Here is a 15,100-nt window from a genome sequence, read left to right as displayed (position 1 = left end):
AAAAAAAAAAAAAAAAAAAAAAAAAACCACAAAAAAAACACACCAGAGCTGAGGGTTTGGTCAGGCTGAAGCTCACTGCACCCGAAGCCCCAGATTTGCTGCTCAGCCCTGCAAAAATACATACAAATAACGTTCGCCCTGCTGTCTTCCCCGAAGGCTCTGTGCGGACTCCGGGCCGCGCCCCGCCCCCACGGTGCGCGCTCCCATCCGCGGCTTCCCCCTCGCCGGCTCTGCCTGCCTCTCTTCGCGGTGGGCGCAGTCCCGCCTCGGGCCTCTGCTCGCCCCCGTTCGTTCGTCATTTGGGGGTGAGCACAGATGCCCTCACCAGGGCCCTGCTCCTGGCCACCCGTGGAAGTGGCTCCCACCCTATCCAAGCCATCTTTCTGAAACACGTCACTCCGTTTTCTCTCTCTTCCTTGATTCTATGAGAGTATTTTTATTTATTAAGGTTTTTTGACTTTTTGAGACAAAAAGGGTCTCCCTATGCGGTGCAGGTTGGCCTGTGTTCACCGTGTAGCCCAGGCTGGTCTTGAACTCACAGCGATCCTCCTGCCTCAGCCTCCGGAGTGCTGGGATGACAGGCAGGTGTGTGCCTTGTGTTTTGGTTTTCTAAGACACAGTCTTACTATGTCATCCAGGCTGGCCTTGAGCTCAGGCGCACACTTCCAAGACTGGCTCAGGAAGAGTATGGTGGCTTTTCTTTTCTTTTTTTTTCAGGGATTATCTTTGTCTATCTGTGGGTCGTTCTGTTCCGTCTGTGTCCTGCCAGGGTGCGTACGCACTGAGGCCCGCTCGGTCCCTGCAGGGCCCGCGTGAAGCAAAACGCTCAAGATGTGAACAGGCAATGGGGCGAGAAAATACATGCGCTTTCTGGCTCCAGCCTGAAGGCTCCAGCCGCGCGCTCTGCACAGGTAACCTCAGAATTGAGGCTTTCCACGGGAAAAGCCATGAGCCAGGTTCTCCATGATTCCAGGTTCTCGGGGCCACTTCTGCCCTGGGAACTCCTGAGAGGGTCTTTGGTTTTGTTGTTCTTTTGTTTCTTTCTGTCTCTCTCTCTCTTTTTTTGGTCTCTTTAAGACAGGGTCTCACTACGCACTTCAGGCTGGCCTTGAGCTCACTCTGCACCCAGCATGGTCTTGAGCTTGCAACAACCGTCCTGCCTCAGCCTCTCGAGCGCTGGAATTGCAGGTGTGTGCCACCACACCTGCCTTCATTTCTGTAGCCCTGGCTGGCCTGGAACTCTCTGAGACCCTCCTGCCTCAGCCTCCTGAGTGCAGGCCTTACAGGCGTGCAGCACCAGGCCTGCTTTCTGGAAGCTTCTTCGGTCAAGGTCTCGGCCTTTGCAGACTCAGGGGCCCCCTGACCCCCAAACCCAGTGTCTCCTCCTCCCCAGCTCCTTCCAGACCCAGTGGCCCTCCTTAACCTTTGACCAAAGGGCTCTTTCCTCCTTTATGCACCTGGCCTCTGGGACACCTCAGGGTCCGGGAGGCTTTGGGGGCCACCTGCACGAGGGTGCTGGAGCCAGCAACATCGAACCTGCGCATGCAGAGCTTTCAGTGATACAGAAGGCCACCATGACTTGGGTGCCACACGCTCGCCACTACTGAGTCTGAACTCTGTCCCTGTCCTGTATCAGACCCAGAGACCCAGCACTGCAGTCCAGCAACAACTGGCATCTCGCCAAGTGCCCCGCCCTGGCCCTGTCGCCTACAGGCTCAGTCTCAGTGTCACCCTCACCCCGGCCCTGTCCCGTTCGGACCACAGACCACCTGTCCCCTGAGCCTTGCAGGTTCTGTGCAGCCGCCCTGGTTCCGAATCCCGCCATGGCTCCCTAGTGCTCCAGGGACAAGTGTCCACTTCCTCAGGCCAGCAGGGGACACTCATCTCCTTCCCCAGCCGCCCCTTCTGGCGGTTCAGTCTGCCTCTCCGGATGAGACCTCCCTCCCTGTCTTTCCGGCCGTCTCTTTCTCCTTCCGCCCTCCTGGGACTGGACCCCGGACCCTGACACTGAGCTACACCCAGCCCTTTCTGTTTTCTTGTCTTCAGACAAGGTCTCACTCGGTCATGTCCAGGGTTTCTCTGAGTCACTATACCAAGGCTGGAACTTGGGACCCTCTTGCCTCAGCCTCCCAGAGTAAGTGGCAGGATCACAGAGCGGCAGCCCGACTTCTCCAGGCTGTGAGCTCTTGCTGGAATTCCTGCCTTCTCTCTCTCTTTTCGGTTTCCTTTTTCTTTTTTTTCTGCCTGGAGAAAATCCCTGCTTTCCAGGCCAGCCACAGAGCCACTTCCTCCAAAAGCCGCCCCTCTCCAGCCTCCCCCTCGCTCAGGCCCGCAGATAAAGGCCATGTGTGCTGTTCCACCTCCTGGCACTGCAGAAAGGCCCGGCCAGCCTTGCCAGAGAGCGCTTGCGGGGCCGGGAGGCGCTGCGTGTGCCCGGGCCCACACAGGCGGTGTCAGGACAAAGGGAGGGAGCCCGGCCGCAGGAAGCGGCGGGAGGGGCCGCCTGGCACGGGTCTGCTCCCTGCCCGGGTCCCTCTGCCAGGCGCCACAGGGGGGCCAAGCTCGGTTTGCGGCTGCCCGGGGAAGCCGCGGCGGACCACACACACCTTCCCGCCGCCAGAGCGTCCACAGGTCGGGCTTCTGGTGGGATCTGGGGTCCCGGCCCAGGGCGGCCTGTGCGATGCCAGAGGGGCGCAGCTCGCCCTGCACAGAGCAGGTGAAGGACCCCGAGCTGGGTCAGCAGCCTAGGCCCCGAGGGACGGGCCTCGGGGTCCACCTGTCCCGGCCTCAGTTTCCCCATCTGCAGAATCAGAAAAAGATTTGCAAAAATGTGGAAAAGCAGCTCCTAATGGCTCTCCTCCCACTGTAGAGAAAGGCTCAGCCCCTGGTTCCCGGCTGAGTTTTTATGATGTGGATGTGGGTTTAAAAAAAAGAGAGAAAAAAAAAGCTGAGAAACAGCCTGGGACCCTGGACTGCTCAGACCACCTTAAATCAGCCCCGCTGCCCCTGCTACCGTGGAAATGCCTTTCTCCGCGGTGGTTGGCTGGGAGTGTCAGCCAATCCGCTTGCGGTGCTCCCACATGGGTCCGTGACGTCACAAGAGGAGATGGCCAATGGCGAGCTAGATACCGGTAACCAATGGAAGAAGGCGATAAGATGGGCTAGGCCAATGAGAAGGCGGCCAGGCGCTCCCCGCGGGGGTCTGGCGAGTGTAGCTCCCCCTCCTCTCCCTCAGACCCTCGTGGACCCCAGAGCTGGTCTGGATGGGAGGGGGGAGATCTGCCACCCATTATTATCCCGAAACTGGGACGTGTCCGCTAAGGCTGGCAAGTCTCCTCTTAAAAACAAGAGTCTCTGTGCCCGGTTAGAGCCTGGCCCGCCTCCCAAGAGCACAAGCTCCACTTTTGCCCTATTTTACAGATAGGTAAACTGAGGCAAGGAGCACTGAAGTCAGGATGGACGCCCAAAGAACCGAGGGTCCTAATCCAAGCTGGGAGGCTTCTGACATGGGCTCATTTTTGTCCCCAATGGTGGAGGAATGGGCAAACATTGTAGGTAGGAAGGTGTGTGTATGGGGGGTGCCGGGCTCCATGCCTCAGTTTCCCTGAGCATAGACTGCGGAGCAGCCTGGCGTGGGGGTTCTGGGAAAAAGACTACAAGTTCCAGCAGCACCCGCGCGCCATACTGGCTCGGGCTGTCAATCAAAGTAACGTGGGTCCCGCAGTCTGCAACCCGCGCCCCCCCCCCCGCGCCTGCCTCCTGCCAGCTCCCGCTCCCTCTCCGCCGGCTCCAGGCCCGGCGCGGTATAATTACAGCCCATCGATCCGACCCGAGCCGGGAAAGCAGGTCCCTCGGGGAGGCCAAGCCTTTGGCTTCCGACACCGCTAACCTCGGCCTCCCGCGCCCCCCAGCCGAGCAGCTGGGCCACCAGCCAGCTGGGCCCCGGGCTTGCGGGTGACCTCTGTGAGCCTCGGTTCCTCCGTCTGTCTTGGCCGAGAGCCCACCCGCACCCCCAACCCGCGGAAAAGCCACACACAGGCACAGGGAGCCCCCTCCCCCTAGCTGAAGACTGTGGCCCCCTCTCTGTGCCTCAGTTTTCGTACTTGGGGTCAAGATTCATTCATGAAACCAATTTTCTTGGCTGTTGAGTTGGGGGACAGCCCGGGGGATGTAGTACTGGGGACTCGGTGGGGGGCTCCCAAGTTTGGGAGGAAAGCCAGGCCCAGGTGTGGTGAGTGGCATGGGCCTGTCATCCCGACTCTGGGAGGCTGAGGCAGGAGGATCCCAAGCTGCAGTTCAGCCTGGGCACCTTAGCAACCTAGGGAGACCCTGTCTCTCAAAATAAAAAGGGCTGGTGCTGGGGCTCCATGTCAAGTCCCTGAGTTCAACCCCCATTACAGGACTGAGGGATGGGTGGATGGGGAGAAGAGCCCCCTGTCATCTGTACTGGGGAAGACTGAGGACCAGACCAGGAAGTGGGGGTGTGGAACCAGAGTGAGACTCCTGCCTGGGAAGGTGGAAAAGGATCCTACACATTGGATCGCAGTGGGTGCTTAATCTAGGGTTTTGCAGAGTGCCTAGGAATTGCCTAGTCTGAGAGCTGCATTTAACTCCTCACATAAAGCAGCCAGGGAAAGATGGGGCGGCCTCCGACACTCTGGGCGGACCCTGACTGAAAAGGGGAGGTGACACCTGTGAGTGGCTGACCCTTGCTGGTTCCCTTGGTCCTGAATCCACCACGGGCCCAGTGTCAGGCTTGCTCATGCTGGAAGGGGAAAGTGGCCTCACAGGCTGGACTGTCGCCTTAGCACTGGGGAGGCTGAGGCAGGAGAGTCACCAGGAGCTCAAGGCCAGCCTGAGAGAGTCTGTCTCAAACAAAGAAGCCGAAGAAGAAAAGAAAGAAAAAAGAGGTTGTAGCAGAAGCTTCTCGGAAGTTAAATTACACAAAGCCATTGTTTGTTTCATTTTTGTTTTGTTTTTTGAGTCAGGGTCTGGCTGTGCAGCACAGGCTGGCATCAAACTCAGTGACCCTCCTGCCTCAGCCTCGTCAGTGTTGAGATTGCAGGCGTGTGCACCACGCCCAGCTTCATAAAGTTATTCTCAGCGAAGGCTCAGTAAGGGAGAGCTGTTTGTCCCCCATCCTGTCCCGAAGGGCCCTTCTCGTCCACTGTGACTGGCCCCCCACAGCCCCGCTGCATCTTCTCCCTCTCTTTGCCTCTGACTATCCACTAAAATGGGGGTCAGCTCTGATCACACCCCACCTCCAATGGTCCCCAGGTACTCCCCTCAAATGTAAAACCCCACCTCCTGGCCCCTGAGCCATCCAGACCCCATCCACTTCCAGAACACCAGCTGGGGCCCAGCGCAGGGCCTTTGCACCTCCGTCGCCTCAGAAGTACACTTCCGGGACTGGGTCATACTCCACACTGCTGTATACCTGCCAGGCCCAACATGGAGTGGCTACACTGTGTTCACCGGAGATTGGGAGGGGGGGGAGTGTCGAGGGAGACAGGTCAGCCAGCATATTGGCCAGGATGCTAGCTAGGTCTCCATGGAAACCTGTCCCACTGAGTTTTATAATCCCTTCCTGAGCCTGGATGGTGTGGGGTGAGCTCCCTGCCTCAGCCTCCCCGAGTACTGTCATGAAGGGCTTTGTCCTCTGTCTTAATGTATCTGTTCTCCCCGCCGGCCTGGGCTCTGGGTGCGGGCAGTGGGGTGGGTCCCTGGTGCCCAGCTGCAGCCTGGCACACAGCAGACCCCCGGGACGCCCCGTATCCTGCCGTGAAAGGACCTTGCTGGGCGGGTCACCAAGGGACCCCGGGGGGAGGCCCGTGCCATCCTCAGCCAGGCGGGGCCCTGTGGCTCCCCCGGCAGGGTGCCCAGGCCGGCCTTGAACTCAAGACCCTGCTGCCTCAGCCTCCTGAGTGTCTGGGTGGTTTTCAGGCTTTATCAGAAAGCCCCTCCCTGTCACAAAGGCCCGCTCCCCCCGGGGCCTCTGCCTCAGTCTCCTCTCCCGCCTGGTCCTCACCTTTGTGTCCCCTCAAAAGCCCCAGAATATCCAGGAGCGATGCCCCTGGTTAGCACCTGCCACGGCTGTGGGTGCCCCAGCTCCCCCGGGGCCCTGGCAGCGTCCCGTGCTGGCGCTGACCGGCTGTCTCACCGGCCAAGTGGCCAAGATACTGAATGTCCAGTCGCCTTGGCTGTGTGAGCTGGGCCAAGTCCCTTGGCATCTCGGAGACAGCGTCACACTGTGCAGCCCAGGCTGGCCGTGACCTCGGGGTGATCCTCCTGCCTCAGCCTCCCGAGCCCTGGGGAGACAGCTGCGTGTGCCCCAGTCATTGCGCTGGGGCGCTGCAGGCTGGCCCTGGGCACTGAGGACAGCATGGCAACTGTGTGGGTGGGGAAACTGAGGCACCACAGAAGAACCAAGGTCCTCAGGTCCTCCTAGGGCTGAGTGGCCAGTGTTCACTTGATCCCCCTTCAAACCCCTTCTGGGAAGTCCCTGAGGGCCTGGCCAGCAGACTGCCCAGAGGGGCAGGGGCTTTTGTTTTTTTGTTTTTGAGAAAGGGTCCCCTTTTGGTTACCGAGGGTCACCAAGTTGCCCTGACCAGGCTTGACCCTGGACCCTCCTGCCTCAGCCTCCGAGTGCTGGGATAACTGTCCTGTGCCACGGAGTCTTGAGAATGAGGTGGTCAGAAAGGGTCACTGGCTGCGGTCACCGCTGTGCCCTCCGCCCCGGGCCAGGCGGGTGGGAGCTGAGGTCACCGCCCCGCCCCCTCCCTCCCCTGCCTGCCTCATTAGGCCCCAGCTCGGGGCCCATTAGCCGATCAATTAGCCGAGGTTGCCAGCAGCTTGGACAGGGGAGACCGCAGGGAGGTGACTTCACCCACCTGAGGCTGCCAGGGGTCAGAGGCCCAGCCTGCCCGGCTGCCGTGCCCCCACCGGAGGCTCTGCCCAGCTGCCCGGCTCTCTATGGGGTGGGCCCGGGGCTCACCAGGCTTTTAAATCCTGAGATGCGATCTCCAAATGGCTCAGGGTGGGCCTGAACTTGGGATCCTCCTGCCTCAGCCTCCCAGAGCGCTGGGGTGATGGGTGCATGCTGGAGCCATCCTCCCCTTGGGGACAGAGGCCGGGACCCACATGGCCCTGCCCTGGGTTTGTTGTTCTGGCTCCACTGCTGGGGGCACCCCGAGGTCCCCTTGAGCCAAGTCCCACTCTGACAAGGCTGCCGTCACCAGGATGTAACCCAGCTTGGCTGAAGCAGGGGGGAACCTGCAGGTCTTTCTAGGGGAGAAACTGAGGCACGGCTAGGGAGGGTCTTTTTTTTTTTTAACAGGGACTATGTAGCCCAGGCTGCCCTCAAACCTGCAGGGATTCTCCTGCCTCAGCCTCCCAGTCATAGGCAGGTGACACCACGCCCAGCCGAGTGTTTTTAAGAACATCACTGGTGGCCCACAAAGTGCCACTTTGCTGGAGTCCCTCTACCCTGGAGGTCCGAACCCCTCGGCTAAACCAGGTGCATGGCACACGCCTGTGATCCCAGCTGGCTGCCCTGGAGGCTGAGGCAGGAGACTCTCCAGATGGTCAGCCTGCGCAACTCAGCGGGACATGTGGCTGGGACACAGCTCAGGGTGCAGGCCCGGGCACCAGCAGGCCCACGGGGTGTCCTGGGACCTGGGGGGGGGGTGACAGGATGGGGCGCCCTGCCCCACCCCCCTCAACACAAAGGCCCGGACACAGCCACCAACCTTCTCACGTCTTTATTTGAAAGGCACAGCTAGCCCGCCCTCCACGCTTCCCTCCCCAGAGCCAGACAGACGGACAGCACCGAGGTTGACCAGACACAGCTGGCGCGGGGGCTCCATTTGATTTTTAGGGTCTCCTTTCTTAGAAGTCAGGCTAGCGTTACAGAAAAACCAAAATAAGAACCACCAAGACAACTTCAGTACCCTCATCTTTATTGGGGAAGGGGAAGGAAACCCCAGGGCGCTGCCCCCACCCTGCTGGTCCCGGCGGGACGTGCTTCCCTTCGGTCAGCCCTGGGGATCGAACCCGGGCCCCGTAGTTCCTATTTTGACGCAGGCTCCCACCTGAGTCGCTCAGGCTGCCCAGATTGGGCTGCACCTCCAGACCCTCCCGCCTCAGCCTCCCAGAGCTGGGCTGGGGGCCGCTCCGGCTACAGCAGCAGGCGAGGGGCAGAGGTGGTGGGGGGGGGCAGGGGCCAATTCGGGGCGCCCAGGCGGGGAGGGGCTGTTAGCATTGAGTACATGCAATGCCAGGGTGGCCGCTGCAGCGCTGTCCCAAGGGGGCCCAGCGAGAGGACAGACTAACCGACAGACGTGTGCGATGGGGTGCGTGGGGTGCTGGGGTCCTAGAGGTTTTGCTCTGCTCCCTGCGGGGCGGGTTCTGGTCCCCCCAAAGATGCCGGTCGGTCCTCAGTTTGCCACAAGGGAGTGGGGAGAAAAGTGGGGGAGCCGGAGTGGCTGGAGGGGGCAGGAGAAATCTAGGGGTGGCTAACAAGCGGCCGGCGGCAGCAGCGCTGACCATAAATACCGTGAGTGTCGCCGGTCCCGAGCTAAGCTGTCTGGCGTTCTGCATTCCTGTCGCTCTGTGCCTCAGTTTCCCCTCCCGCCCTCCCCATCCCCCGGCCGCCACCGCAGCGGCCCGCAGCAGCCTCTGCCCCACCACCGGCTAATCGGACTTCTCGCCGTCGTCCTCCTGGTGGGTGTCGCCGTCGTGGCCGTTCTTGTCCTCCTTGGACAGGTGGGCCTGGGAGCCCAGCGCGGACAGCGACAGCAGCCCGGTGCCCGCGCTCACGGCCGGCAGCGACGGCGGCTGCAGCCCCACGGGCAGGGGCGTCAGGGGCAGCGCCAGCGCCTGCAGCTGGGACAGCTGGTGGGCTTGGAGCTGCTGCTGCGGGGCACAGAGGGGCGGGTCACGGCTGCCCACCGGCCCACAGTCCTCGGGGTCCCCGCCGCCCCGCCAGCCGGCCGGCACCTACCCGGATGATGGAGTTCAGCTCTGGGGCGGTGACCTGCTTGGCCCGCTCGATGGCCCCCAGGACCTGCTGCTGGTGCTGGGTGGGCGTGAGGGCGACAAACGGCCATCAGGGAACCCCCACCCCAACCACAGCTCAGCACAGGGCCCAGAAGGCACTGGGGCTTCACTGAAAACCCTCCAGCGGTCGGGGCCAGGGGACTGGGATAAAGGCCTTTGAAGCACCCGAGAGGAACCTGGGTCACGATCAAAGCCCTGGGCGCTGTGCTCAAAGCTGGAGGATTTGTGCAGTGGCCAACCTGACCCACTATACCAACCAGGAAGTCTTTATCTTTTTCCCTTGAGCTGCAGCCCTTTAAATTTTTTTTTTTTTTTTTTTTTTTTTTTGAGATGGAGTCTCCCATGCAGTTCAGGCTGGCCTTGAGCTTAATTTGTAGTCCAGGCTGGCCTCAAACTCACAGCAATCCTCCTGCCTCAGCCTCCTTAACAGCTGGGAGGACAGGCGTGCGGAACCACATCTTCCCTGACGCTAACAGCTCAGAGAACTTGGAGAGCTGTCAATCTAAGTCCCTCTCCCTCCACGGCTGGGGAGGGCTGCAAGGACTTCCTAAGCACTGCGATATGTATCTAGGTTTGGGGAATCTCCTCCCAGGCCTGCCTGGAAGTCTGGCTCTGTTGACACGGAATTCCACTCTGACCCACCAATTTCTCTTTTTGCCTTGTCTACCAGGGGCCCCCTCTGTGAAAGGAAAGCCTAAGAGTCCAGATGTGAAGGGCTCCAAGTGGCCTCTATTGTCTGGAGCTGTCCTCCTGTCCTTCTAGAGCTGGCCTTGGGCAGTTCCCAAGATGGACCGCGGCTGAAGGAGGAAACCAGCTGCAGTGTCTGATGACTGATCTAGCTATTATGGAGGCTGAGGCAGGAATTTTTCAAGTTCGAGGCTAACCAGGGCAGTTTAGTAAGGAAAATAAAAAGGGGCTGGGGGAGAGCTCAGTGCAGGGCCCGGGTCCCGTCTGCGGTGCTGAGGTCTGGGATGGAGCCCTGGTGCCACCCGGTGGCTGTGAAATCCCCGTGGGCCCATCTAGCCTGCCGCCAAGGCCGCCCCTGGGTGCTCACCTCCTGGGAGAGGTAGGGCAGGACCTGGGCGCAGATGCCGTTCAGCCTCTTGACGATCTCAGCCTGCAGGGAGAGTGGCCATGAGGGGACGGGAGGGACAGCAGGGCCAGGGCAGCGGTCTCTGGTGCCCTGGAGGCTGAATGCCAGGCCAGAGGGCCAGAGAGGAGCTGGGGGGGCAGGGAGGGGTGGGGCCCCTCCACCCTCCAGCCTGTGCAAAGAAAAAACCCCGGGGGCAGCCCAAAACAGAAAGGGTTTGGACAGGAGAGGCTGAGGCAGGAGGCTCTCAAGTTTCAACCCAGCCTGGGCAACTGAACCACGGGGTAAGAACTTCCGGTTTTCCAAACAGGAAGTAAAAAGCACCAGAGAGGGCGCCATACTGGGGTACCGGGGTTCCAGCCTCAGGGGGGCAAAAGGATCCAAAAAGAGGGGAGGGGGCGGGGTGCAGGAGAGGGGCCCCTACCTGCTTGTGCATCTCGATGTTCAGGCCGTAGGACATCTCATAGTACTGCGAGGGGGAGAAGGGGGACTGGGGTGGGACCGGGGTCAGGGCCAAGGCAGCAGGTGGGGGCTGTGGCCGTGCCCCACGCGGGGCTGGGCCGGCGCCGCCCCTCCCCCACGCATTCCAGGCCTCAATCTTTTATCTTTCCACGTCCTGTCTGCGGGTGGCCCGGGCTCTGGGGCAGGCGGCCTCCCCGGTATAAATAATCCAGGGTAAACACAGCCTGCCGGGTTAGCTTCTGGGGCCGGGCTGCCCTCTCTAGTCAAGCCCCAGAGCCGACCCTGCCCCCTCCTGGGCTCTTAAACCCTCTCGTGGCTCCCTACTGCCCTTAAGAGAGCCAAGTTTGTGGGTTTGGCTGGGCTTTTGGTTAATTTTCCCAACCTCTGTCCAGTAGGCTCCTAAGCATTCTTCAAGGCCCCAGCCGCTGTGTCCCACGCAGCCCACCCAGCTTCCCTCAGAGCCCCTCTCGGTGCCTGGCCCCGCCTCTCCCGCAGCCTGCAAGGTAAATGAGCCCCTGGCCCTCCTGCTTTGGAGGATACAGGGGTATGGACGCAAGCGGGTTTGGGTCCAGCAGTGTGGACAGACAGGACGACACGGGGTCAGGCCCGCCGAGGTGGCAGGGGCAGCCGCAGCTCCGGGCCCGGGCGCGGAGGGGTTAAGGCGCGCGGAGGGGGCGGAGGCAGACGTCAGCGTCAGTCCCCGGGGCACCTCCCCCTCCGCCGGCCGCTGCCAAGGACGGCGGGCCCTGGGGCTGGGGGCGGCGGCTTGGCACCTGGGCCTCCCCCGGCGGGCAGCGCAGGTCCAGCGTCCCCCCCAGGCCAGGCCAGGCCCTCACCATGACGTAGTGCCGCTGCATCTCCGACTTCTCGCTAGCCAGTTTGTCACACTCCAGCTTCAGGCTGCGGGCACAGAGCCGGAGAAACTTGGTGGCAGTGGCCACCCGGTGTGTGTCCCCCCACCCTGCACCCTAACCACTGGGGACCAAACTGAGGGGGTTCTGTGCGGTTCTCTCTGGTGGCGTCGGGTGCCTCAGTCTCCCTAACTGTACAGTCTCCCCAGCTGTACAGATCGGATGGCAGAAAAGCAAACAGACGCTAAAAACCACCAGGTCCAACTTAGGAGGCCGAGGCGGGACGATCTCCAGTTTGAGCCCAGGCTGGACAACACTTGTGAGGCTCTGTCTCCAAGTTAAACTGCTAAGTAGTCCAAACTGAATCTGAACTTGGGGACCCTCCTGTCTCAGCCTCTTCTACGTTATGTGACTCTAGGGTGATTCTTCAATCTCTTTGGGCCCCCGCTGGCTCCTTTGGTAAGTACTAGCCTCCCAGAGCCCGCGACCCCAGCACTTGGGAGGCTGAGGCAGGAGGCTGCACAGTGAGCTCAAGGCCAGCCTGAGCTGCATAGTGAGACCGGGTCTCAAAAAGCCCCTCCCCCCCCAAAAGAAGACAGGGTTGCAGTTCAGGGGTGGGGGGCTGGCAATTTCACCCCAGCCCTGGATTTCTGGCCTGTTAACTTCTAGCTGGTCTTGAGTTAGTCCCCAACATTTAGGACCCACGTTCTGCACAGTGAGAACTCTAAAGTCAGTAGGTGAAGACCCCAAAGCTCAGAAAGGGTGTCCGGTCCCCCGGAGGTCACAGGGTCCTGCGGCACAATCTGACCTCTGCAGTCAGCAGCTCTAGGGGGCTCAACGGGAGGTACACGGGGCCGCCAGGCAAGGCCCCCAATCTGCATACCAAGGTGCAGAGCGGTGCCTCAGTTTCCCTCTCTTTAAAATGTGCGCCATAACGAAGTAGCCCATGCCTGTCATCTCAGCTACCTGGGAGGTTGAGGCAGAAGAGTTCAAGCCCAGCTCCCCAAACAACTGACTTAAGTCCCTGTCTGAAAAGAACAAATAAAGATGGGGTCCGGCTTGGTGGGGCGCTTGCCTAGTCTGGGAAGGGCGCTGGGCTCATCCCCAGCACGGGAAAAATAAATAAGTACAAAATATTGGGGCTGGGGATTTAGCTCAGCGGCATAAGCACCTGCCTTGCAAGCAGGCAGTTGTGAGTTTGATCCCTGGTACCGATAAAAAACAAAAACAAAATATTCTTAGTGGCCGACAGGTGAGAGGCCCGAGGGCATAGGTTCCACCCCTCACCTTCAGGAAACACCCGGAGGTCACGTTTGCACAAAAAGAAACACTCGCTTTCTTCCTGACAAAAACCCAGATCCTTAGAGAACACTTTTGAGGTACCTGCGTGAACCCGCCCCAAAGGCCTGAGGCTAGTGGCCTTGGCTCCCCGCACCCTGGGGGGGGGTGGCGGCACACACCTGTCATCCCAGCCCCGGGGAGGCTGAGGCAGGAGGAGCGCTGTGAGTTGCAGGCCAGCTTGCACTGCACAGTGAGACCCTGCCTCCAAACCAAAAAAAAAAAAAGAAAAAGAAACACCAGATGCCCAGGGAGCAGACCATCTTCCTTCCAGACAGGATGATGGGGGTCCTTGCCCAAACCCCACAGCTTTAGAAGACTTTCCTGCAATGGATGCTCAGAACCTGGAGGCTCTGAGGCCCCTCAGGCCTGCCTGGCCTTTGAGTAAATTCACATTGCGGCGCCTCGATTTTCCCATCTGTGGGAAATGGGGCTGCGCTGCGGGAGGTCTGGCTGCACACCGTGCCGTGCTCTCCGCGTGCGCAGGCGCCCCAGTACCCCCCAGTCCCCCTCACCTGTGGTACTGGGCCTGCAGGAGCTGGAACTCATCTTTGATGCGGTCGCAGGAGTCCGAGGTGGTGAATTTGAGCTGCTGGGGGAGGTGCGAGGAGCCCTGCGCGTGGGGAGGGGGCGGTGGCCGGGGTCACGCACCGCCCTCCCCGCTGGGCCCGCCCCCCTGCCGCGCCCCACTTCCTGGGCCCTGTTTACTGGCCCCCTCCCCCGCGCGCCCCCGCCTTGCTTCCTGCCCCCGCCTCTACAGGAACCCGGGTGGGGGCGCCGCGCAGGGCTCCTCCTCCGCTGCGCCCCCCCCAGGCCGTGGGGTGCACTTTAAGGCCGCCCTTGGGGGGCAGGGTGCGCCCTCTACCGAAGCGCCTGGGGTGCATATGGCAGCGCCCAGTTGCCCCTGGCGGGGAGGAGGGTGCCGGAAGGGATCCCCTCCACAGTCGGGGGAGAATCGAGATCCCCTTGGAGAAGGGGCCTCGCTCAGCGCCCCAACTCTCCCGGGGGGCCTCCAGATCGCTGCACCCTTCCTCCTTCCGGGAGGGGTGCACCTCGGCTCCGTCTCCCCACCCGCTACTGCAGAGCCCCGCAGCAGCCTCCAGCGGGAGGTGCCTGGCGGGGTGCCCGGAGCGCCCCGGACCCGCGGCCAAGGCCGCCTGAGGCCCGGCTCGGTGGGGGACGCCCGGCGGGAGCTGGGGAGGCGCAGGCTCTGGGCGCTGGGGGGGGCCCTGGGGACTGGGGGGGTCTGCGCTGGGCCCGAGCCGGAGCCCGGGCCTGGGAGTTTGGGGGGCCCCTGGGGTGCGGGCCTCGGTGGGTGCGGGGCGGGCTGCGCGGTGGGGGGGGCAGCACGGGGGCCTCGAGTTCGCGGGAGCCGGGCCTGGAGCTGGGGGGCGCGGGGTGCAGGGTTCGGGGTGCAGGGCCGGGAGCGGGGCGCGGGGTGCGGGGCCCGGAGCGGGGTTCGGGGCGCGGGGCCCGGAGCGGGGTTCGGGGTGCGGGGCCGGGAGCGGGGCGCGGGGTGCAGGGCCCGGAGCGGGATTCGGGGTGCAGGGCCCGCTTACCGAATGCCTGCTTTGTGGGAACATCATGTCAGTCGCGGCGGGGGGCGCGGGCTGCGCCCCGGCTCGGGCTGCTGGGGGCGCCGGGCGGCCGCGCCTTTGTCCCGCCGCCGCGCCCCGCGCCCGCCGCGGCCCCCGCTTCCTGCGCCCCGCCCGCCGCCCGCTCCTCCTTTTGTCTAATGGCGGCGGCGCCGGCGGGGCCGCGGCTGGCTGAGGCGGCTGCTGCTGCTGCTGCTGCTCGCTCGGCTCCACCTGCCGCCGCCCCCGCCGAGCCCCGCGCGCCGCCGCCGCCGAGGGGAGCGCGCGCCCGGGGAGCCGCCGCCGCCGCCGGGTGACCTTGGGCCGCCCCGCCCCCACCCGGCGGGGGAGGGGCGCCGGCCGGCCTCGGTTTCCCCATCCGGCCGAGCGGCGGCCCGGCTGCAGCTGCCGGGCTTGAAAGCGCGGGCGCTGTCATGGCGAGCTGGCCCCGTGCCACCGGCGCCCTCGTGGGTGACCTTGGCGGCTGTCTGCTCCGCGCCCGGCCTCCGTTTCCTCTGCTGGGCGGCCTGCGTGCACCGTGACCCCTTCCCTGGGCGCGCACTGAGTGCCTACTGTGTGCTGGACCCCTGTGTGTGTCAATGTGGGGGGGGGGACAGTCACTGCCCGGCCAGATCCCAGATGGCTCCGATGATGCCAACAGTTATGGAGGAAAACAAATGGGGGAGGGGAAGGCAGTGGATTTCCTAGGGTGAATGCCAGTGCAAAGG

The 15,100-nt window shown here is 62.5% G+C and overlaps 1 protein-coding gene across 2 annotated transcripts; it reads right to left on the bottom strand.

The window, feature by feature from the left end:
* Nucleotides 1–7,745: 7,745 nt before the first annotated feature.
* Nucleotides 7,746–14,538, bottom strand: Tle5 (TLE family member 5, transcriptional modulator). Of its 2 annotated transcripts, none has more exons than XM_063228882.1 (7): nt 14,358–14,538; nt 13,314–13,411; nt 11,446–11,509; nt 10,572–10,616; nt 10,112–10,174; nt 9,002–9,076; nt 7,746–8,913 (listed from the first exon to the last, which is right to left on the bottom strand). In XM_063228882.1, exons 1-7 carry the CDS (start codon nt 14,382–14,384, stop codon nt 8,692–8,694), a joined length of 594 nt encoding a protein of 197 aa, XP_063084952.1. In that variant the 5' UTR covers nt 14,385–14,538; the 3' UTR covers nt 7,746–8,691. The 2 variants fall into 2 exon arrangements, with proteins under 2 accessions (XP_063084952.1, XP_063084953.1); XM_063228883.1 differs by having other exon boundaries at nt 7,746–8,910.
* Nucleotides 14,539–15,100: the final 562 nt, after the last annotated feature.

The sequence above is a fragment of the Cavia porcellus genome, unplaced genomic scaffold (genome assembly GCF_034190915.1).
Source record: "Cavia porcellus strain 051 isolate PalLab524CR breed Dunkin Hartley unplaced genomic scaffold, mCavPor4.1 scaffold_17, whole genome shotgun sequence".
In the NCBI taxonomy this organism is placed as follows: domain Eukaryota; kingdom Metazoa; phylum Chordata; class Mammalia; order Rodentia; family Caviidae; genus Cavia; species Cavia porcellus.
Note: the sequence above shows the minus strand (reverse complement) of the source record. Positions and strands in the feature narration are given on the sequence as shown.

Excerpts from the sequence above, each read along its gene's own strand:
- Tle5 (XM_063228882.1), bottom strand. The coding sequence starts at position 14,384 with ATGATGTTCCCACAAAGCAGGCATTCG. Across the intron at positions 10,617-11,445 it reads TGCAGCGGCACTACGTCATG|TACTATGAGATGTCCTACGG; the intron begins GTGAGGGCCTGG and ends TCCCCCTCGCAG. Across the intron at positions 9,077-10,111 it reads TGCCCTACCTCTCCCAGGAG|CACCAGCAGCAGGTCCTGGG; the intron begins GTGAGCACCCAG and ends ACGCCCACCCAG.